The 21,592-nt window shown below is 38.4% G+C and overlaps 1 protein-coding gene across 6 annotated transcripts in view; it reads right to left on the reverse strand.

The window, feature by feature from the left end:
- MAPKAP1 (MAPK associated protein 1) overlaps positions 1–21,592 on the reverse strand; it is a 244,506-nt gene that overhangs the window by 189,140 nt on the left and 33,774 nt on the right. For all 6 annotated transcript variants that reach the window (XM_047069551.1, XM_047069560.1, XM_047069567.1 and 3 more), the window contains one exon: positions 10,497–10,645. In XM_047069551.1, the coding sequence (XP_046925507.1) occupies positions 10,497–10,645 (149 nt within the window). The remainder of the gene's footprint in view (positions 1–10,496; positions 10,646–21,592) is intronic.

Raw genomic sequence — 21,592 nt, forward strand, 5'->3', positions numbered from 1 at the left:
AGCATCATAAATTTTTGCAGGTAAAACAAATTAAAAACTAATACAAGGCAGTAAAGAAAGAGGCTGTGGAATCTCACACATTTGGATTCAAATCCTAAGCAGCACTTACTCTTTCTGTAAAGCTTTGGTTTCCTTACCCGTACAACAGTAATAATAATGTCCCTTCACGGCAGTGTTGTGAGGGCTGACAAGGGTCCACTACAGGACGCGATATAAAATAGGAACTCAATAAAACATAGTTATGGTGATAATGACAAAAACTTTACGTAAAAAGGAGTTTAAATCCTTTAGGCTAGATTTACATGAATTTTGTTTCTGAACTAAAACAATATCATAATAATTCCTTATTTGAATGCTATGCACTTAATAAGATAGAGGTTACCAGAGCTGAAAAAACCCCCAGCAAGTTATTGTTTTGATGTCATAATTAGGAAGGGAAAATGAAAGTCAGCAAAACCCCAGTTTTAGACAAGTGGTTATTATATTTTCTTCTTTCCACTGTGGAAAAAGGCCTTCCTGTTGAAGAAGGCAGTGAAATTTTATCACAGCTATTGCTATTCATAAATCTTATATCTATTTTAATTCAATCTGGCCCTAGCCTCTGAGTCGCTGCACCACAATTTGATTACTATAACCATACTTTTTAACTGCTGTCAGGAAAGACAGCGCCTTATACAAACATCTGCCGGAACACATGCCTGCGTTCTCCAGCACCAGCCCTAAATCACGCTCTGGTGATGAATCTTTATCTGACACTAATACTTTTTAACTTCATACAGACAATTAAAATGAATTGTAGCTAAATGCACATATAACAAATCAATTTAATCTTTGGTTGCATAGTAGCATCTTTTGCAAATTTCCTAAACTTACTTTCTTACATGTATCTTTGTCTAGGTGTTAAAACTTCAATTTAACAGAAAGGAGTGGAGATATTAATAAAACACAGCTCTTATGATACTGCCATGTAGTTGCAAGCTTCAAAGAGTAATGACATTTGAAATTCATCACTGCCATCTAAAAAAACTTCCACATTTATGTGTTTAGAGTGCCACGCTGAGCTCCATAATAAGAGTGACCAAAGTTAAGTCTCTGCTCTCTAGGAATTAATACAATCACAATTCAGACAAACCCACCTATGATGACAAACTGGATGAACATCATTGCCGCCTCCACACTCCCACGGTCTCTACTCCACTACCAATCACATTTACTCTACAGTTACTTCTTCATGGGTCTCTTCATCTGCTTAATCAGATGCACTTGATGTCATGGACCACTGTCACGGTCCCCAGCACGGGCATAACACTGACTGTGAAGTATGGTTCCTCCACTGGTTGGCCATATGGCCACTCTTACCTTCAAATTCCTCCAGGGCAGTTAGTCTTGTCTTATTTATCAGTGCCTAGCACAGAGCCAGTATGTAATAAACATTTGAAATGAACCAGTATAGATGCTTAGTAAATAATTTCTTGGCTGGATAGACAAATGAATCCACTCTGCACAGCAGGAAGATCAGGGGAAATAAAAAAGCACTTGTGGGACATATACTACCTTCTATGTATAAAGCATTGCCCCCTTCCCTAGCCCTAGTATTGCATTTCTTTTTTTACATGTAAGAAAATTGAGGCTTACAAGATGCAGTAACTTACCCAACAGGCACAATGACAATAAGGTCTGAACCAGTCTGTACGATATCAAGTGCATGCATAGAGGAAAAATTCTTTTGTTTTTAAATTTAAAATTTTTTCAATTATTAGCAGTGTTTTTTGTGCCCTCCATAACCATCGCTACAAAAGAGTGTAGGAAAGACAACTGTGGTACTAGAACAAGGAAAAGGGAGTTGAACATCAGCTCTGCCGCATACTAGTGGGGCATTCTTGAGCAAATCACTTTCTCTTTCTGAGCTTCAGGGTCCTCACTGGTAAAACGGAGATAACACTCCTGGCATCACAGCTTTGCTATGATCAATTAAAAGAGGAAAGTACCAACATACATGTGGAAGATCAAAATTTCAAGAGTTCATGTTTTCCCATCTGTAACCTACATGTCACTGATGTCAATCACCTCCCCAATCGCAAAACAATGGAACCTTAAAACCAAGAGGAATCCAAAAGATCATCCAAGTTAAGTTCCTCATTCTAAATAAGCAGAAGCTTGGGGCACCTGGGTGGCTCAGTTGAGTGTCTGACTCTTGATTTCAGCTCAGGGATCTCAGTTTGTGACACCGAGCCTCACGTCGGGCCCCGCGCTGACAGCGCAGAACCTGCTTGGAATACCCTCTCTCCCTCTCTCTCTGCCCTCTCTCTCAAAATAAATAAACATTAAAAAAATTTAAATAAATAAATAAATAAACAGGTAGAAACTGAGGCTCAGAGATGGGAGGTGACTTGTCCCAGACCCCATGGCACTACCAAAGCTAAAGCTCACATTTTCTTTTTCTTTTTTTATTTCTTTTTTAATGTTTATTTATTTTTGAGAGTCAGAGAGCAACAGAGCACGAGATGGGGAGGAGTAGAGAGAGGGAGTCACAGAATCTGAAGCAGGCTCCAGGCTCCGAGCTGTCAGCACAGAACCCTATGTGAAGCTCGAACTCACGAACTGAAAAACTGACATTTTCTGATTCCACACCTGTGTTCTTTCTACCATGTTGTTTTCTAGTCCCGGAAATCAAGTTTCCATTTTGTGATATGAATGCCAGCAAGAATGAAAATAAAAATCTCTGAGAATAAGAACACTTAGATTCTATGCCCGGCTGAGTGACCCTAAGCTGTCATTTGATTTCTCTTACCTAGTTCTCTTCAAGACAGTAACATCAGGGCCTAGTACTTTGAGGGACAAGGAAATCGCTCCACTGCAAATTACAGAGTAGGGTGCCCTAGATGCGGAGGCTCAGTGTAAAACCCCACCACGCCTAGCCTCCCCACAACCAACAAGGATTATCTCCTAGGCTTTCTTCCTTGGGACCCTCAGTGCTTGATATACAGTCCAACCAGATTTCATCTGCTAATCTGGTATTTCTTTAGCTAGGAAGAAGATAGTGCTACACCAGTAATCTTGTTACAACATAAATATGTCTGTGTTTTACTTTCAGCCCTCTAACCTCCAAGAATTACAATCAATATACTTTCTTAAATGACACCTGACATCTGCCTCATCTAAAATTACTCTCTCATTTATTTTCTCCTCTTAACAGCCTGGTGAGCTGGGTTGGGCATCTGAGAGTACACAGCCCATCTCAGAGAAGAGGTGACCAATCTCCAGGGCAATTCTTCAGCCAGAGTTCCAAAGCTGGCTGTGAAGTGGGAACAAAGAAAAGGCTTCTGGCTCCCAGCCCACTCTCATCTCAGAGACCCCTGCCTCAGATGACCCAAATACAAACCAAACAAGCAGGGTATGCTGCACACCCCTCCCCCACAAAAAGAACGTGTAGTAACTTCAAGGATGTGGTAATAAGCTGTGATCTGCAGTCACCAGGCCCAAACCAGCTCACAAACGTAACATCTGCTTCATCCTCAGCCCTCTTTCGGTGCATCCTAATTCAGGGATGGAATCATCTTCCATTCAGTTCCATTGGATCAAGGTATCGCCCTTGAAACCCTTTTCTCCCCTATTCCCTGACATGTAATCCATCATCAAGTCTTAGCACTTTTACTTACTAACATCTCTGGAATTCAAACACTCCTTCTACATCACCAATAAGCAAACCCAAGTTACCATCTCTCCTAACTGGACCACTGCAAAAAGTTTCTTGATTGTCTCTCTGGCCTCAAAACCCCTTCTCAGGTTGTACTCCCTTCAGCACAGCCCAGTGATCTTTTCAAAACATAAATCTGATTACCTTATCTCCTCATTTAAATTTGTCAAAGGCTTTCCAATATTCTTAGGTTAAAGAGGACACGGCCACCAGCCATACATGGTCTGGCCCCTGCAGCTTTACCTTGTACCATACTCTGCCTCACCCTGAGTCCCCAGTCACACAGCCTTCTTTCAGTTCCTCAAAACTGCGAAGCTATCCCCTTGCCTCAGATCCTCTATTTGTCCTTTATCCTCCCCCTTCACCAAGTTAGCTCTTACTCATCCTTCAACTCTCAGATCAAAAGTCACCTTCACAGGGATGCCATCCCTGAGACCTTAGACTAGGTCAGATGCCCTTATGATAATGCTCTGAAGGCCCCAACTACCTTTCTTGGAACTTAGTAATTATTAGCTGTGGGTATACGATGATGGCAATTTTGCATTCAGTCAGGTGATTATCTTCCTGCCAAGAGATTAAGTTCCAAGGTCAGAAACCAGGTGCGTTTTGCTCACCATGTATCCAGATTTTACTTCACAGTGTCTGGTACATAGTAGGACCTCACTAAACACGGAGCAAATGAATGGCAATGTGGGAAAATAAAGGAAACTAGTAAGTCTCTCAGCACTGTCCGTGTACCAGGCACTTTGCTATTTATGCATTTCCCATTTTCATTAAATCCTTGTGACAACATTTAAAGACATCATTAACTTCATTTATACATATGAAAACAGGCTCAAAGAGGCAAAATGACTTGCCTAATATCATACAGCAAGTAAATGGCAAAGTCAGATTTCTAATCCAGGCCTGCAAAATTCTACTTTCCTTTGAAAACCCTCTAAAGCCAATGGTCAATCCTACCTCTAACAGGAATTTCTGGAAGATTGTTCCACAACCAGAGGAAGCCACTACAGACTGGAAGAAACAGGGCCGAGACAGAAAGCTCAGAATGGAATCAACTAGTTTTAAGAATTCAGTCTCCAAAATTTAACTTCACAGTGGAATGATGAAAACACAGTCTTTCATTGTAAGATTCCTATTTAATTCGTTTTGAATGCCACCCAGACAGATATCCCAACATCTCTCCTTGGGATTTCCTGTATAATGTCAAGCAAAAGGAAGAGAAGTGCATTAATACAATGGTAAGGGGAAAATAATCTTACTAAGAGATGTTTTTAAATTAATGAATTTGGTTCTTCTATTAGTAGAAAGAGGTAGTATAAAGAGGTAGTGAACAGCTACTATCTTCCTTTAGAAATAGAACAGACTAATAAAAACTGGTCTATGAAAAAGAAGACTAACAGAATGCAGTCACAGAGATAAGAGGCCAAAAGAATAACCACGAAAATGATGTTGGGACTTAGTCTCCTTTACTAAAAAGGTATGTAAGATGAAGCCAATCAATGGAAGAGCTAAGTAGCCCCTAACTCAAAACACCCTGCCATCTTAAATTTGTCTCTCAATGGGTGCAAACAAGTGAACCCCAGGAGCACTTTCACTGAAAGGGTGGGGGCTGGTCAACTTGAGGGGTGGAAAAGAAAGAAACTCAAAGCCAGAAGGCTCTTAGGCTCAAGGCCACACCTCAGCTCAGGCAGCAGTAAACAAAAACTGCTGTCTAGAAACATAACTGGCAATAAAGTCCAGATTATAATTTTTTGGAAAGAGACCCTGAACTAATAAAGTAACTCCACATATTAGAGGGGACCATTTCCATTATAATAGCAAATATTCCAAGTTCAGATGTTCCTCTAAAGGCAATTTTTTTAAACATAATTTCAATTCGCTGACCTTTTCTGAGTTTGCCACATTTCTCAGCGACTTCATGCTTTTCTGAAAAGTTTTAAGTGACTTTCTTTGAAGAGAGCTATTTAATGCCAATGACTGTAGAAAACATTTGTTCATAATTATCCAGACATAGACTGGAACAATGCTGAAACAAGAGCAGCATGCAAAAATGTATTTAAGGACTATCATCCCAAAATGCTGCTAAAAGCTATTAACCAGTATGTGTTAATTGCCACAGCATTCATATTAATTTTCACTTCAGGCTCGACATTGTGGAATATTTCCCCTGATACATTTTAAACAAAGTTTAATTTAAGGAACTGCTTCTATCAACACTTATGAAAATTAACAGCCAAGCAATTAGCACTCATGAATTATCCCTTCCCCCATGCTCTCTGCAGCTTCAGTTAAAACAGTTTCTAACAGAGAAATGGTTACTTTCTAATAAGTTAACACAATCAAAGTCACAGTTGTCTAAATGAACAAGAACTGGTTCTGCTTTTTCAAGCACTTGTTAAGGCAAACGTTCTCCTTATAGTTAAAGTAGAATTTAGCTAAGGCAAATAAACATTTAACATTTTAGTAAACTGCCAAGCAATTACTAATCTAGAACTACCTCCTATCATGCTTTAAAAAAAAAGTCGATACTCTCCCCCACAAAAAAAGGAAGTAATTACTTGTCTTAATCTTTCTATTTAAAGTTAAAGGCCAAAACCTCAAAACTTCACTGGACTCCCTGGACTTCACACAGCCCACCTTCACCCAGTCTGCTGCACATCTTGTTTAACGATGCTATTTCTAAACTCCTGGTTTTAAGAACACATTTCCTCTGAATCCTGTCAATAATCTAATGAAGTACACAGAAAAGACAGCATCACTGGCCCTCATCCTTTACACAGAGAAAGGAGCAAAAGTGGGGTATTTGTTGAGTCCTTCTGTTATGTGCTACATGTCTTGGTAAACAGACCTTATCTCAATTGATCCTCATAAGGAAGACACATTATCATCATCTCAACCCACAGAGGAGGACTGGAGCTTCATGAGGTTAAGAAACTAGCCTGAGGTCGCATCATAAGTGGTGGAGTCAGGATTCAACTTAGGTCTTACTACAAAATAGGTCTACTTACTAAGTAAATTACACTGCTTCTCTTGTGCTCGGTGCTCTATCCTAGTATTATCTTATGTGATGGTCATTGTGAGGAAGGAACTCTCATCAGCCTTGTGAGGAAGGAACTCTCATTTCTTTTATCAGTAAAGAAACTGAGGTTTGGAGAGATGGAAAACCTGAGCAAGAGGTCACAACTAATAATCGGCACCATTTCTTAATAGTAACTATAATGACAGGAAATGAGTACCTTAAATTCTAATGGTCTAATGAGGATAATATTTGCAAACTCAGTTTAATCAAAATAGTGATGACATACTAGCAAAAGTTTCTCAAGTAAGCGACATGGCATGGAACGTAAAGGGTTAGATACCTGCAAAAACACGGCCTCATTTGAAACAGACAGAAACACAGGGCAGAAATCCACATATTTAGGGATACTTAAATCAGTGCTGAGTGCTTACTGTGTTATCAGTAGAGCTCACTCCTTCATCACCTCAAAACAACTCCTTGCCACACCCAACATATCCCACATACAGTGAAATCAGCACTGGGACAAGAAGTTTTCTGACTGTCTCAATGTCCAGAACAGAGATTTTGTGTTGTTAATTAGGCTACCCGAAGTCTTGTTTTCAACAAGCCCAAAAAATTCAGGCAGATGGCTGAGCCTGGTTTTGCCTGGTCTGACTAAGCATTCCCTCAAACCACTTACAATCTATCTTGGGCTTTTTACAAACGATCAGTATAATTGATCAATAATTGATCAATAATTGATCATAATGATCAAATTGATCAATAATCAGTGAATCTAAAACAGGCCACAGATAGCAATTTACCAAAGAGACAATATAAACATAATTAACCTGATCCAAAAAATTGTCAAAATTACAACAAAGCACATGCCTAAGCACAGCCTTTCCCTCTCAACTGGATGTCTCCAAGAAATTATTATCAACCACAATTTTTAGAAATGAAATTATTAAACTGCTACAAGAACCAAAAATTATTTGAAGGTATTCACATCAATTTAGCACAAAAGCTAAGAGATGCTTACCCTCAGAATCACTAAAACCAACAACAATCCAGTTCGCACAAACCGTTAAAGACACTAGACATGCCAGCTTAACCGCAATGTAATTGTAAAGTCATACCAAAAACAAAATCTTTTTCAAATCTGACGCTAGTTTAATCTTAAGGAGGATTTCACAGCAGTTAGTCTCTTGAGGAAATACATAATTAAGTAGTTTTTTAGCATATTTAATTAGACCCCAAACTCTTCCCTGTCCCCTTCTCTCCCCAATTATGTACCATTTGCCCAAGAGACCTAAGCAACTCAGTTAATTATGTAAATAAGGCAAGCGTTATTCCCAAGAAAAGCATTGTGAATATTTGTACGTGAAAAAACTGTACATATTTTAGTGGCTTTAACAAACCTTTGTGGGGGAAAAAAATAAGGGACTACCAAAGTACATGAAAAATCCTTATATTTGAGGCAAAAAGCATGGAGTTCAATGACAAGATGGTGAATCATTAAAACAGGACACTCATTTCACTTGTTAAATATGAGCTGAATAAAAATAAAATAATTTTAAGTTACAACAGTAACAAAAATTTAGTGCTGAACGTCAAATGATTTATGGGAAGAATCAATCTGGAAATTATTAAAGTCGACTCTCACAGAAAAGGCTTTATTATCAAGGGGTTGACATGATCTTAACTCTAGAGGCAGCCATGGTGCTGTTATAACTACTACAATCCCATTATTATGCAATCACAAAATGCTAATTTGATCATTTTGAGGTGTTATTTGAATAGTCATTTTAATTTCTAGGTTACAAAAAGGCTTGACTCAAGTATAATTCTCTATTAATCATTGAGATGTCATTGAATATCATATTGATGCATTTCACAAAGATAAAGAAAGACTAATTTAATATGTACAGTACAATATCCTTCAAATATTAGCCACTTTCATTACGTATCTGCCAAATGCATCAATATTAAATAATAGATGAGAACAAGGGTTTAATTGTATTTTAGCAATTGTAATATGTAGGATAACAATAAAATAGCATAGCATCATAAGATAGACTTATCGATATATAAATCTTTCTTAATCAAAGTGTAATGGTGACTGCCCCATGTACACATCCTTTGCTGATTACAAATAGATCTGATATGACAAAAGCATCCAGAGTCTTAAATGTAAACACATCTAGCAAAAGTAATTCCTTTGTGACTGAGGAAATGGCTTCTTCACAATTTTTAAAAAATTTCTCCTGGCACTTTAAAAGTTAGATATATACCAAGAACACTTCACAACTTTCTGTCAAATCCAAAGCTAAGTAATTTATAATAAAATCTAATGTATAATGAGAGTTCTAGGACATAATATTTTAAGAGATCTATGCTATTTTGTTGGCATCAAAGCATTATTACATAGTAATTATTCCGGCAATTATGCCCTCAAACAATGAGATGGGATCAGGCAATGGAAGCAAATAAATTCCAGCCCTATAACCTAAATCCAACAATAACTTCTCACATATCTAAATGAATCAATGGTTGTTTAAAAAAAAAAAATCTCCTACAGTCCAATTCTCTGTTTTCCAGAGGCTGACATTCCTGTCCCCTAGAGGGATCCATCCTCCTCTTTGCTACATTCCACAGGAAGAAACAGGAGCGGTGGCAGGGGCAGGCTAAAGAGAAGCTTTACATCAATACAATCTCTAATTTACTCAAGGTACTTGCAGAGGTTTTTTGGAGGCAACTCCTGAGCATATTAGTATCTTTATGTAACTTACGCATTTTATTTCTAGTTCTTGCTCTCCTTTCCCACCAACATCAATAATCTCACTTGCCCATGGCCATATATGCTTACTTAAAACTATGGAAACATGCTGGACTGGCTGAGGAAGTGTTTTGAAGAGAAAACATCTTGCTCAAAGATGACAACTGACCACAACAGCACCTAACCAGAAATTGAATATGAAAAATGCAAACATAAGCACAGAGCTGTATGTTTATTAATTGCAATGGTGTTAAAATAAGACAAATTGTACACAACCCCCAACAAGTCATACTCAGCACCCCCCACCACTACCAGACAGCAAATATAATGGCAATAAATATAAAAATCAACTGCTACTGTCGCCTGAAAGAAGCCCAGCTCAGCTTAGCACAGAAACACAGAATGGCAGGGAATGTGGGGGGCCGGGGGGGTGGGGGGGGTGCTGCACATGGAACTATGCTCCGCCTACAACAGTGGCCATTTTTCTAAAAGGAAAACAGACATGCTTTAATTTTACAACTACAAATTGTTAGAATAAACAGAAAAAACTCACCCTGCAGTGAGTGTCAAACAAGATTCCCTACAATGAAATACAGTCATGCAAACAATGGCCTAGAATTCTGAAATGAAGCTCGAAGCTCAACAATTTCTGCAGTTATAATGAAGAGTCAGACCAAAACAATGCAAACTGCCTCCCAGAACCACTTTCAAAGCGTTCCCAGCACAATCAGGCTTTGACGAATCACAACCCAACTAACCCAAATCCTCAAGTATACTCTTGGAAGATAAAACGGGAAAAAACACGCATACAAATATCTCAAGACTACTTTTGTTTTAATCCCTCATCAAACATATTGCTGTGGAAACAATATCAAGCCCAAATGCAGACTTTTTCACATCTTCAGTCTTAGAAAATGTGAGGGACATTTTTGAAAACCGAAATTTAATAATAATACCAACAAAACAATTCCACTCAATTGAGGTTTTATTTAAGGGGACAAAGTTTTACTTTTACTTACCTTGCCATCAAATTTGGAATACTCATTAAAGGGGTTATTCAGCTGTAGAGGGCACTGCTCCAGTCGTACAGATAATATTGACTGCTTTCCAGAACTTGGAGGTTTCTCTTTGAGGGACTTTTTTTCAAATAGTGACTTTAACTCCTGGGCTGTGATACAAGAGGAAGATAAAAACATCTTTGTGATTACACACAGAGAGACAGCCTGTCTACCTTCCCTAGCAAGTCTTCCTTGGAATCCTAAGGAGGGAGTGTCCGGGGCATATTCAGGTCTGATGTGTGCAAAAAGCCTCACATATACTTCGATGCTTGCACCCTGAAAAGGCAGAGCCCTGAAATACGATCAGGTCAGGACTGTCAATTTAGAAGGACTAGGGTTTAAGGAGTGGGGCAGAGTCAAACCAACAGAGCAGCCATTCTGTAAGAAGAGCATTCACAGCTAAAGGACCTGAGCTTTGGCCTGGCTTTGCCACTAAGAGATATGTGATAGACAGTTCACTAACGCTTTCTGGGCTCACTGAACTGGATAAGCTTGAAAATCTCTCCTGGTTCTAATACTGTGGGATTTTGGAATTCCAGTTCTTTAGGGTGAAGGTCTACATCTTAATCCTCTCATATTCTGCAGTGACACCTAGCACAAAATCTAGAAGACAAAGATGAGGAGGAGGAAAAGGAAAAAGAATTAAAAAAAAAATTTTTTTTAACGTTTATTTATTATTGAGAGACAGAGCAAGACAGAACATGAGCATGAGAGGGGCAGAGAGAGGAGAAGACACAGAATTTGAAGCAGGCTCCAGGCTCCGAGCTGTCAGCACAGAGCCCGATGCAGGGCTCGAACCCACCAACTGTGAGATCATGACCTGAGCTGAAGTCGACGCCCAACCAACTGAGCCACCCAGGTGCCCCAGGAAAAAGAATTTTTATAATAATAGCAGCTAACGTTTATTGAGCAAGCCAATGTACCTCAATTACTCCTCCTAACAAGCCTATGAAGTGGATACTGGCATTATCTTAATTTTGTCAGTGTGGAAACTGAAGCCTAGAATACTTTGATTAGCCTTAGGCCAACACAGCTAAGAAATAGCAGAGCTAAGACTTGCACTCAGGCAAGGCTCTTAGCCATTAGACTAATGAACAAAGTTGACCCTCAATAAATTTTATTGCATGAATCAGTGAATAAAATAATGATTGAAGGAATTCAGATTAAATTATTATTAAATCAGAATCTTTAGTTCTTACTCGTTAGTGAATCAAGACAAGTTAATTCCATATATTCTCATAGATCATTTAAGTGTCCATATTATCCTGAATATCATTTAAGGTGGTAGATATATAAGTACATGGAGATCTATTATACTCTCCATTTCTGTGAGTATTAGAAAATTTCCATACCTAAATTTAAAAATAAATCGATCTTAGATCTTAAAATCTGCAATGAGGGCCGCTCTGGGAGGCTCAATTGGTTAAGTGTCTGATTCACATTTTTTTTTATTTAAAAAAAATGTTTATTTATCTTTGAGAGAGAGAAAGAAAGAGAGGGAGACAGGATCTGAAGCGGGCTCTGTGCTGACAGGAGACAGCTTCATGCGGGTCTCAAACTCATGAACCACAAGATCATGACCTGAACCAAAGTTGGATGCTTAACGGACTGAGCCATCCAGGCACTCTAAGCATCTGACTCTTGATTTTGGCTCAGGTCATGACTTCACAGTCATGAGATCTAGTCCCATGTCAGGTTCCATGCTTGCTTAAGATTCTCTCTCTCCCCCCTCCAAAAACAAAAAACAAAAAAACTGCCATGAATAGGTTCAACCCCATTCCATTCTTGAACATAGCCAAACTGAACTTAGATCAAACAGAACTCTGAAATAGTGACTTAGAACTTCTAAAACATGTTACTAAGACCATCTTTTCAACAAACCAGTAGAACAAATTTATCAAATAAGGTCCTATAAATTTAAGTGGCAAACCAGAAGAAAAGGATCTAATTCTTTTTTAAAATGTGGCACATATTTAATTTCAGAATCTGAATATATACGTTCAAATAATCAACAGATATTAACTGCATATTTGAAAAAGTTTTAGACTATTAAAGTGATATTTTAAATATTACAAGTATTATTCTGCACGTAATCTATTAATAATTTTATGCTACACTTTGGAAAGGAATAACCCTTTATTAAATACCTACTATGGGCCAGGAACAATGCTAGGTGTTTTCTCAACTTGTCCTCTTGACAGCCTTAAGAGCTGGGTTACAACTAGCTCCATCAACAAACTGAGTTTAGGAAACGTAAGTAACTTATCAAAGTTACATAACTATTATCAGTAAGGGTGTGAAGTGATGATAGATTAACTTTTCCATTCTCAGACTAATTCTAATTCACACTTAGAATTCTCTCCTCAACTTCTGATATTTTCCATCTCCCTCCCATCCATCCTTCTGTCCATCCATCCTTCGTCATGGAGACAGAGAAACAACCAAAAGAGAACTTCTGCCTACCTTCCCCTCCTATTACAGCGGGTGAACTGCCTAGGCCCATACCTCAGGCCAGCTCCTCCTTTGCGCACTCAGGGGCTAACTTCTTGCTGACTCAAGGGCATCACTCAAGCAATTTTCTCTGATTTTTGGTTTTTCCTCCTACTGACTGGGTCGACTGCATCAGCACACAAAGATACTGAAATACTGCTCGTTTAAAAAAAAAAAAATCCTTCTTTGATCCTGTACTCCCAGTTACTATGCCACTTTTCTGCTCCTCAAAATGCTGTGTTCTTGCTGTCTGGTTCCTCCCCTCGCTTTCCCTCAAACCCACTGCAATCAAGCACTTGGGTTCCCCACACTCCTCAAAAGCAGTTTGCGAGGTCACCAATGACCCCTTATTGCTAAATCTACTGGTCCATTTTGAATCCTCATCTTTTAAGACTGCGTGACAGCATTTGAAACAGTTCATCACTCACTCCTTTTTGAACCAGTTTTTTCACTTGGTTTCCAGGGCTCCATTTGATCTGGTTCTCATCCTATCTTCCAGGTTACTCTTTCCTAGTTTCCTTGCCAATTCCTCATATTCCCCTCAAATCTTTGGCATTCCCCAAGTCATACTATTTGGATCTTTTCTTTTCTGTACTTACATTCATACCCTTGGTGATCTCAGCCAGCCTTCTGTTTTAAATATAATCAACAAGAAGAGAAGCTAAATTGTGGTAATACAAATCAGAGCAATAGCTGCCTATGGGGAGTACCCCAACTAGAAAGAGGCACGAGAGAACTTTCTGGGGTACACAAATGCTCTATACTTGATTGGGATGCTAGTTACACAGGTCTATATGCTTGTCACAAGTCACTGAACTGTATACTTAGTATCTGTACATTTCAGTATATAGAAGCATACCTCAATAAATAAATAAAAAGGGAAAGCCTAAATAAATATCATCTACATGCTGATAACTCCCAAATGATTATTCCTAGACCTAAACATTCCCTGAAATTACGGACTCACATATTCAGCTTCCTATATGGCACCTCCTCCACTTGGATATTCAATAGGTGTTTCAAACTTTATATGTCCATAACGGAACTCTTGATCTTGCCCCAAATCTGCCCCTCCCACAGGCTTCTCCTTCTCAGTTAATGGCAACTCAATCATGTTAGGCCAAAAACATCTCCACTCTTTTCTTTCTCTCATATCTAACATCCTATCCATCAACAGAAATTTCAGAATATATCCAGAACCATCTCCAAAGTTACCAACGCTGGATTATTACCACTACCTTCAAACTGATCTTGTTTCTGCCCTTGCCTCCCCCAGGCCCACTCCTGCCAGTCTCTTCCCAACACAGCAGCCAACAGGAGTCTTTTAAGATGTAAATTATAAACGTCACAGTAAGAAGAAAACAATATGACCACACAAAATAAAAACATTTTTGTATGGTAAAAAATTAGCAAAGTAAAAAGAAAAATGACAAACTAGAAAAAAATAAAGGTTAATATTCTTAATATATAAAGATTCTAAAAGTAGAGAAGACAGTGACCAACAATTCCACAGAAAAATGGATAAGAAATATGAAATGTCCACAGAAAAGGATATTCAAATGGTTCTTAACAAATGGAAAGATGCTCAACCACGTTAATAATAATAATATGCCGAGATATACATCTATCAAATTGGCAAAAATCTAAAAGTTTACAGCTGTGAGGAAATAACATTCTGTACCTTATTAGAGGAATGCAAACTAGCAAAACACCTACGGAAGGGAATGTGGCAATATCAAGGGAGATCACATATTTACCCTATGACCCAACCATACCACTTCCAGGATTCTTAGATACACTGGGAAAAATAAACACAACACAACACAATGCATTAGGCTACTCACTGCAGTGTCATTTTCAACACCAAAAACCTGAAAACACTCAAACTTCCTTCAAAAGGAAACCAATTGGCTAAACTATGGCACCTCCATATCATGGCTTATTATGAAGCTGTAAAATGGAATGAAGCCTATCTCTATATATTCACCAGAGTAATTCCCAAGATGTGTTGCTAAGTGAAAAAAGTATTGCATAAAATGGTGTGTACAAAATGCTATTTATAACCTAAAAAGAGGGGTATATGAATATAAATATGCTTACACATAGATTTAAGCGAACAGAAAAACCAAAACCTTTTTAAAAATGACTATGAATAGAAGAGACAAGAACTGAAGCTAAATTTCCCTGATTTTACCTTGTTTTATGTACTCAACTTTGAAACCATGTACATTTTATATATTTCTTTAAAAAAATTAGAAGTGCAATTTCTAAAAATAAAAGCAAAGGCAAATGAACCCAAGTGTAATATTGAGTTGGCATTTTAACTACAAAGACAGGAGTTATTTTAAGTAACTTTATCACACAGCAATTTGTACATTCCCTAATAGAACATATCAAAAGGGCAAAAAAAGAAAAAATTATCTATCTTCAACTGTTTTTAGTAATCATAGTGTTAGTAAGGACGATGATATCTCTATTCTGGAACCAGAACTTTCAGCATAAGAAACAGATACATAAACATAAAATCAAAAAAGTTAAGTAAATACTCTATAATCCTAAATTTATACAGAAATTATCAACATTAACTCACAATATACTTCCTCTTAAAAAATTTATTTTTTTCTGAGCTCTATCCCCTGAAATGCCTACAAGGAAAAAAATAAAATTCAGTGAGCACCTCTAGAGTTCAAGTTCTGGTCTCTCAATGCCATTTATCCCTAAAAAATAATCAAGACTCTAGGGGCGCCTGGGTGGCGCAGTCGGTTAAGCGTCCGACTTCAGCCAGGTCACGATCTCACGGTCCATGAGTTCGAGCCCCGCGTCGGGCTCTGGGCTGATGGCTCAGAGCCTGGAGCCTGTTTCCGATTCTGTGTCTCCCTCTCTCTCTGCCCCTCCCCCGTTCATGCTCTGTCTCTCTCTGTCCCAAAAATAAATAAACGTTGAAAAAAAAAAAATTAAAAAAAAAAAAATAATCAAGACTCTAAACAAATGGCTAATTCCAGATATGGAGAAGGAAATATTTAAGAATCAAGCATTTATCCTGTCTTCTGGTAGGGATTATATCTGAGAATAACGAAATAATAGATCAGGAAAAAATGTTCTTTATATGAAGACCAATAAAATTAGAAATCACTATTTTGCAACTACTAATGAAATAATTAATCTAGGTAATGCCCACCAATGACCACTAAAACCATTAGAAGAAAAAGCTGTTGGGATGGATGAATGACACCTAATAATAATAATTAATAATGGATGAATGACACCTAACTCTAGCATCAACCTGAACATCACAAAATAGACAAGAAGACCTTCTATATAACCTGATATGATGCAATATGAAGTACAGATCAGCATGTACAAAATACCCTTAACAGAAATCAAACTTCAATCTGAGCAAGTTTCTAGATCTAACTACCTGTTTATAGGAAAAAGAGAGCCGAGGAACCTATTAAATGAGACCAAAGAGATACAATTAGCAAAATCTAGAATGTAGGAAATTCTACAGGACACGTGACCCAGTTTCTTAAATAAATTACAATGAAAAAAAGTAAAGAAGAATCTACAGATTAAAAAGGAAATCAAACATATCAACCAAATGTATGGACCTCATATCTAGACCTACACGAACAAACTGGCAAAAGAAAAGAAAAATTTGAGACAGTGAGGGAAATGTTTGTTAATATTAAAGAATTCCTGCTAATTTTTTGGAGAGTAGTGGTATTACAATACCAGAAAACTACATTTTCTTATGTGTTAAAAAATACACAAGTATTGGGGCGCCTGGGTGGCTCAGTCGGTTAAGCGGCCGACTTCAGCTCAGGTCACGATCTCGCGGTCCGTGAGTTCGAGCCCCGCGTCGGGCTCTGGGCTGATGGCTCAGAGCCTGGAGCCTGCTTCCGATTCTGTGTCTCCCTCTCTCTCTGCCCCTCCCCCGTTCATGCTCTGTCTCTGTCTCAAAAATAAATAAAACGTTAAAAAAAAATACACAAGTATTTAGGTATGAAATTATGATAGTCGGAAATTGCTTGAAAATAATCTGGGGACGCCTAGGTGGCTGAGTCAGTTGAGTGTCTGACTCTTGATTTCAGCTCAGATCATGATCACAGGGTCATGGGATCCACATGTATGCTGTGCTAAGTAAGCGTGGAGCCTGCTTAAGATTCTCTCTCCCCCTCTTCTGCACTCCCGCTTGCGCGCACTCTCTCTCAAAAAATAAATAAAAATAATCTGAGAGAGGAGGGGAGGTAAATGTATAAAAGAAGCAAGACTGGCCATATGTTGAAGCTGGGTGAAGGGTGTACAGGGGTTCATTATACCATTCTAGTCTACTCAGATTGCATCACTGTACCCAGAGTAAAAATTAAGTTCTGTACAAGATCCTCCATGATCTGCTCTCTCACTACTTCTCTGAGCCCACTCTTCCCCCTTTCCCCTCTACTGTAGTCAGTAAGCATCCTTCCTTGCTATTCTTTGAATACATCAGGCACACTTCTGTTGCAGAACCTTTGCACACGCTCTCCCTCATCTTAGGACACCCATTTTCCAATACCTTCCCAACTCATTCCTTCAGAACTCTGCTCAAGCATCACCTTCCGAAGAGGCCTTCCCTGATCATCCTATATAAAATTGCAAAATCCCCTACCTAGCATTCCTTACCTTCCTTGCCAGGCTGTATTTTTCACTATGCCACTTATCCCATTCTGACAATACTAGGTTTGCTTCCCGTCTATTTCCCCCACAAGATCCATGAGGCAGGGACTTTGTCTTGTTCACTGCTGTATCTTCTAAGTCTACAAGTGCCTAGCTGCCCCTGCATATTGTAGGAGCTCAAGAAATACTTGTTAAATGATTAACTGTGGACCAGAGAAGTAGAAAAAGTAGCTGTGGGGATAGGGAGGCAGAAGAGAGGGAGGAAGGAGCAAATGGGCACAAAGAAGTAGAAATGAGACAGGGGTTGGTAATGAGAGCCTTTCCTCCTGGTTCTAAGCCACTCATAAGACATAGTTGTACCTCCTGAGTTGCTCTACTGCAAGCTGCTTTTCAACATCACTTCTCTTTATCATTTGCAGCTGAAGAGTTCTAACCACTAGAAACAGTTGGAAGTCCCCAACAAACAGGGAACTGAAAAAACAATAGCCTAGAAATGTAATTACCATCAGTCTTATGAGAAAGCACATACTATAGCCTTCAGGAAGATGGTCATGCATATCAGAACTTCTAAGGATTCAGTGAGTGGCTGGCTACAAAACGGATATATAAAAACAACAGATTTCTTCACAAGAGCAGTAAGAAAGTTACGGGGAAGAGGATGCTAATTACAAGGGCAACACAAAATGCAAAACATCTGGAAATAACCTTAATAAATGTAAAAGTGCAGGAACACCATGGAGACAAGAAGACAAAATGGTGCATTTATGTACTACTTGTATATACAAAAAAGTACAAAAAAGATAAGATGTATGTTTAGAATATTTAAAATATATATACTTATATAAACAGAATCTAGAATAAATACATCAAAATGTTAACAGCAATTCCTCCAAATATGAGACTATTGGTAGCTTATTTTCATTTTCATATTTTGTTTCAGATTTCCTATAACAACATTTTCTTTTAATAAAACTTTCCTGAACGTTGGCCATCGCTGACACAGAGGAGGAAAGGAACAAGGGAACAGGGAATCTTCAACACCCAAAGCTCCAGAGCAGCTCCTTTCTGCCAACAGTACTGGAGAGAATAGGAGGCAGCAAGAAGATTATAGTCTTCGGGGTCAGACTGGCCAGGAGAATTCTGGCTTTGACATTTACTATTTGTAAGTAAGTAATGTGAAAAAGTTACTTAGCCTCCGGGGTCCAGTTTTCTCACATATAACACAGAAATAGTAATAGCTAATTTGCTGGATTTGTGTTAAGATGAAGCAAACTTAGCGGCTGGCATATTATATACCAGCGATTCCCAGTAATGGTTACTCATAAGAATCACCCAGGGAGCTTCTGAAAAATATACACGGACCCCAATCCCTATCTTCTGAATCAGGAATTCCACATATACGGCTAGAAATTTATGCAGAAGCCATTATAACATGCACTTTTAGATGTATTTCTGATTTTTACACAGCCACTATATCTGCAAACTGTTGTTTTAAGAAATTGGTACTAGAAGTTACATAAAGAAAACTTCAGGAATATTCATAAATAACTGATTTACACTACATTGTTTTTGAGTTACTATTTGACTTTATGTGTAAATGCCTTTGTCTTCCCATTAGACTTCAAACTTCTTGAGGACAGGAGTCGCATATTCCTCCAAGCACCTAGCATAGAGTTAAGATGCACACAGAAGGTATGAAAGAAATGTTTGTTAAATGAGTCAGTGAATAAGGGTAATAATACATTTTATAAAGAATATACCAACACCATTTTAAAACAATAAAATTAAGGGGCGCCTGGGTGGCTCAGTCAGTTAAGCGGTCAACTTGGGCTCAGGTCATGATCTCACAACTCGTGAGTTCAAGCCCCGCATCAGGTTGTGTGCTGAAGTTCAGGGCCTGGAGCCTGCTTCAAATTCCGTGTCTCCCCCTCTCTCTGCCCCCCACCCCCATCCATGCTCTGTCTCTCTCTCAAAAATAAATAAAACATTAAAAAAAAATTTTTTTTTAAACAATAAAATTTAAAATACCAAGGCTTGATTTGACACTGTTCCTGACAAAGCCATCTCCCAATAACCATCTTCACATTTATCCATACAGTTCTGGCTACAGAAATACTACAAGGATCTTAGTCTAAGGTATTCCATTTATCATGTGGTCTCAGGGCACATAAAGTATATATACAAAGTTCATAAAGAACTTCAGGGTATGGACCAGAAGGCTTCTCAGATCTCTTCCAACTCTTCAATGAAAAGGCTGCATTTCTGCTGTATTAAAGGATGGACTGGATTCAGACAGAATAACCGTGGAAGAAAAACATTCCAGGGGAGGTCATCATATTCATAATAATGATTCTTCTAGTAGGGAATAAAATAAAACAAAGATAAGAAAAACAGACAAAAGGATTTTAACAAAATGTAAACAGCAGATAAAGAATGAGGGAATGAATAAATGATTACCTAACCAAAATTCCCAATTAAGATTAAAAAGATCTGGCTGTGGCATTCCTTGCCAAAAAAAAAAAAAAAGAGTATGTGCTTGAGAAATGTGTGAAAACAGAGTAGCTGCTCAGTTTGCCAGGTAGCTGTGTAATGGACTGCTGGCTCCACTTTTCTAACACATTTCAGGACACCCAGAGTGCCAACCTGTGGTAATGGTGGAACCCACATGAACAGAGAATTCAAGACCATTCATTCCTCTGTGCGCTGACAAAGTTCACTGGCCTGGCCAGAAGCAAGGTCAACATTTCAGAGAGTGGCCAGGTATATTAAGAAGGAACTTTTTCAGCAATAAGATCACAGGGTCAATTACTGAAATCTGTGAGAGACAGAAATAAGAGAGATGGAAAATGAGGGAGAGAGAAGTATACACAAATAATGAATGGTATGGCTCCAAATGAAAGCAAAAAGGAGACTATTTCTCCAGCACATTTTTTTTTTTTAATATTTATTTGAGAGAGAGAACACGTGCATGAGCACGAGTGGGGGACGGGCAGAGAGTAAGGGAGGGAGAGAGAATCCCAAGCAGGCTTCATGCAGTCAGCACAGGGCCCGATGCAGGGCTCAAACCCATGAACCATGGGATCATGACCTGAGTTGAAGTCAGATGCTTAACCAACTGAGCCACTCAGGCGCCCCAATCCAGCACATTCTGTGAAACACTGAACAGAAGTTAAAGTGGATTAGACTTTAAGGAACGAGTGGGAAATGTATCAAAATTTATTAGATGTGTCTGATTAGTAGATGTATCAAAATTTAAGTTGAAGAATTTATTTCTCACATTGCAAAGGGGATTAATGCTGTTATATCTGAGGTACTCTATTCATCCTATTTTTTATTTGTAATTGTTTTAAGATAAGGAAGCAAAGAAAGCAAAACAGAGGGTACCTGGAAAGATGAGTTTAGATAAACTGGCTCTATACTCATTAAGAAGAAATTAACAGAAAAAGCATCAAGATATATGAAAAATTCGAAAAAAGTGAACAAGATAAATATAAAGGTTTTCAGTTTGATAAATACAACAGAGAGAAGTATTAACTGGATCAACAGAAAAGGCCAGCCTAGAGAGATTTTTTTTTTTTTTAAGTATTAAGAGCAAAACTAAATAGACATTCCATGAGAACTATAGAAGTCACAGAAATGAGACATAAGAAAGAAGTGAATGAGATTTCTGGTTTACACAGCTGTCACTTAGACGCAACTAGTAAGAAAATCATGCCGACTGAGCACACCTGGGTTTACAACCACAGCAGGAGAGAGCAATAACCACTTTATACAGTGTGGTTTAGCAGAAAGAGGTTGGCCTTTAGCTTCAGACAGTGGTATCCACAAAATACGGCTCCACGGCACTACCGCTTTCTAGCCTTGTAACGTTAGCAAGTTAAAGCTCACTGAGTCTCTGTCTCATCTGTCAACCA

This window comes from Lynx rufus, unplaced genomic scaffold, assembly GCF_022079265.1.
Source record: "Lynx rufus isolate CCGP_SWC_20201006 ecotype Redwood Valley unplaced genomic scaffold, mLynRuf1.p SCAF_10, whole genome shotgun sequence".
Classification (NCBI taxonomy): Eukaryota; Metazoa; Chordata; class Mammalia; order Carnivora; family Felidae; genus Lynx; species Lynx rufus.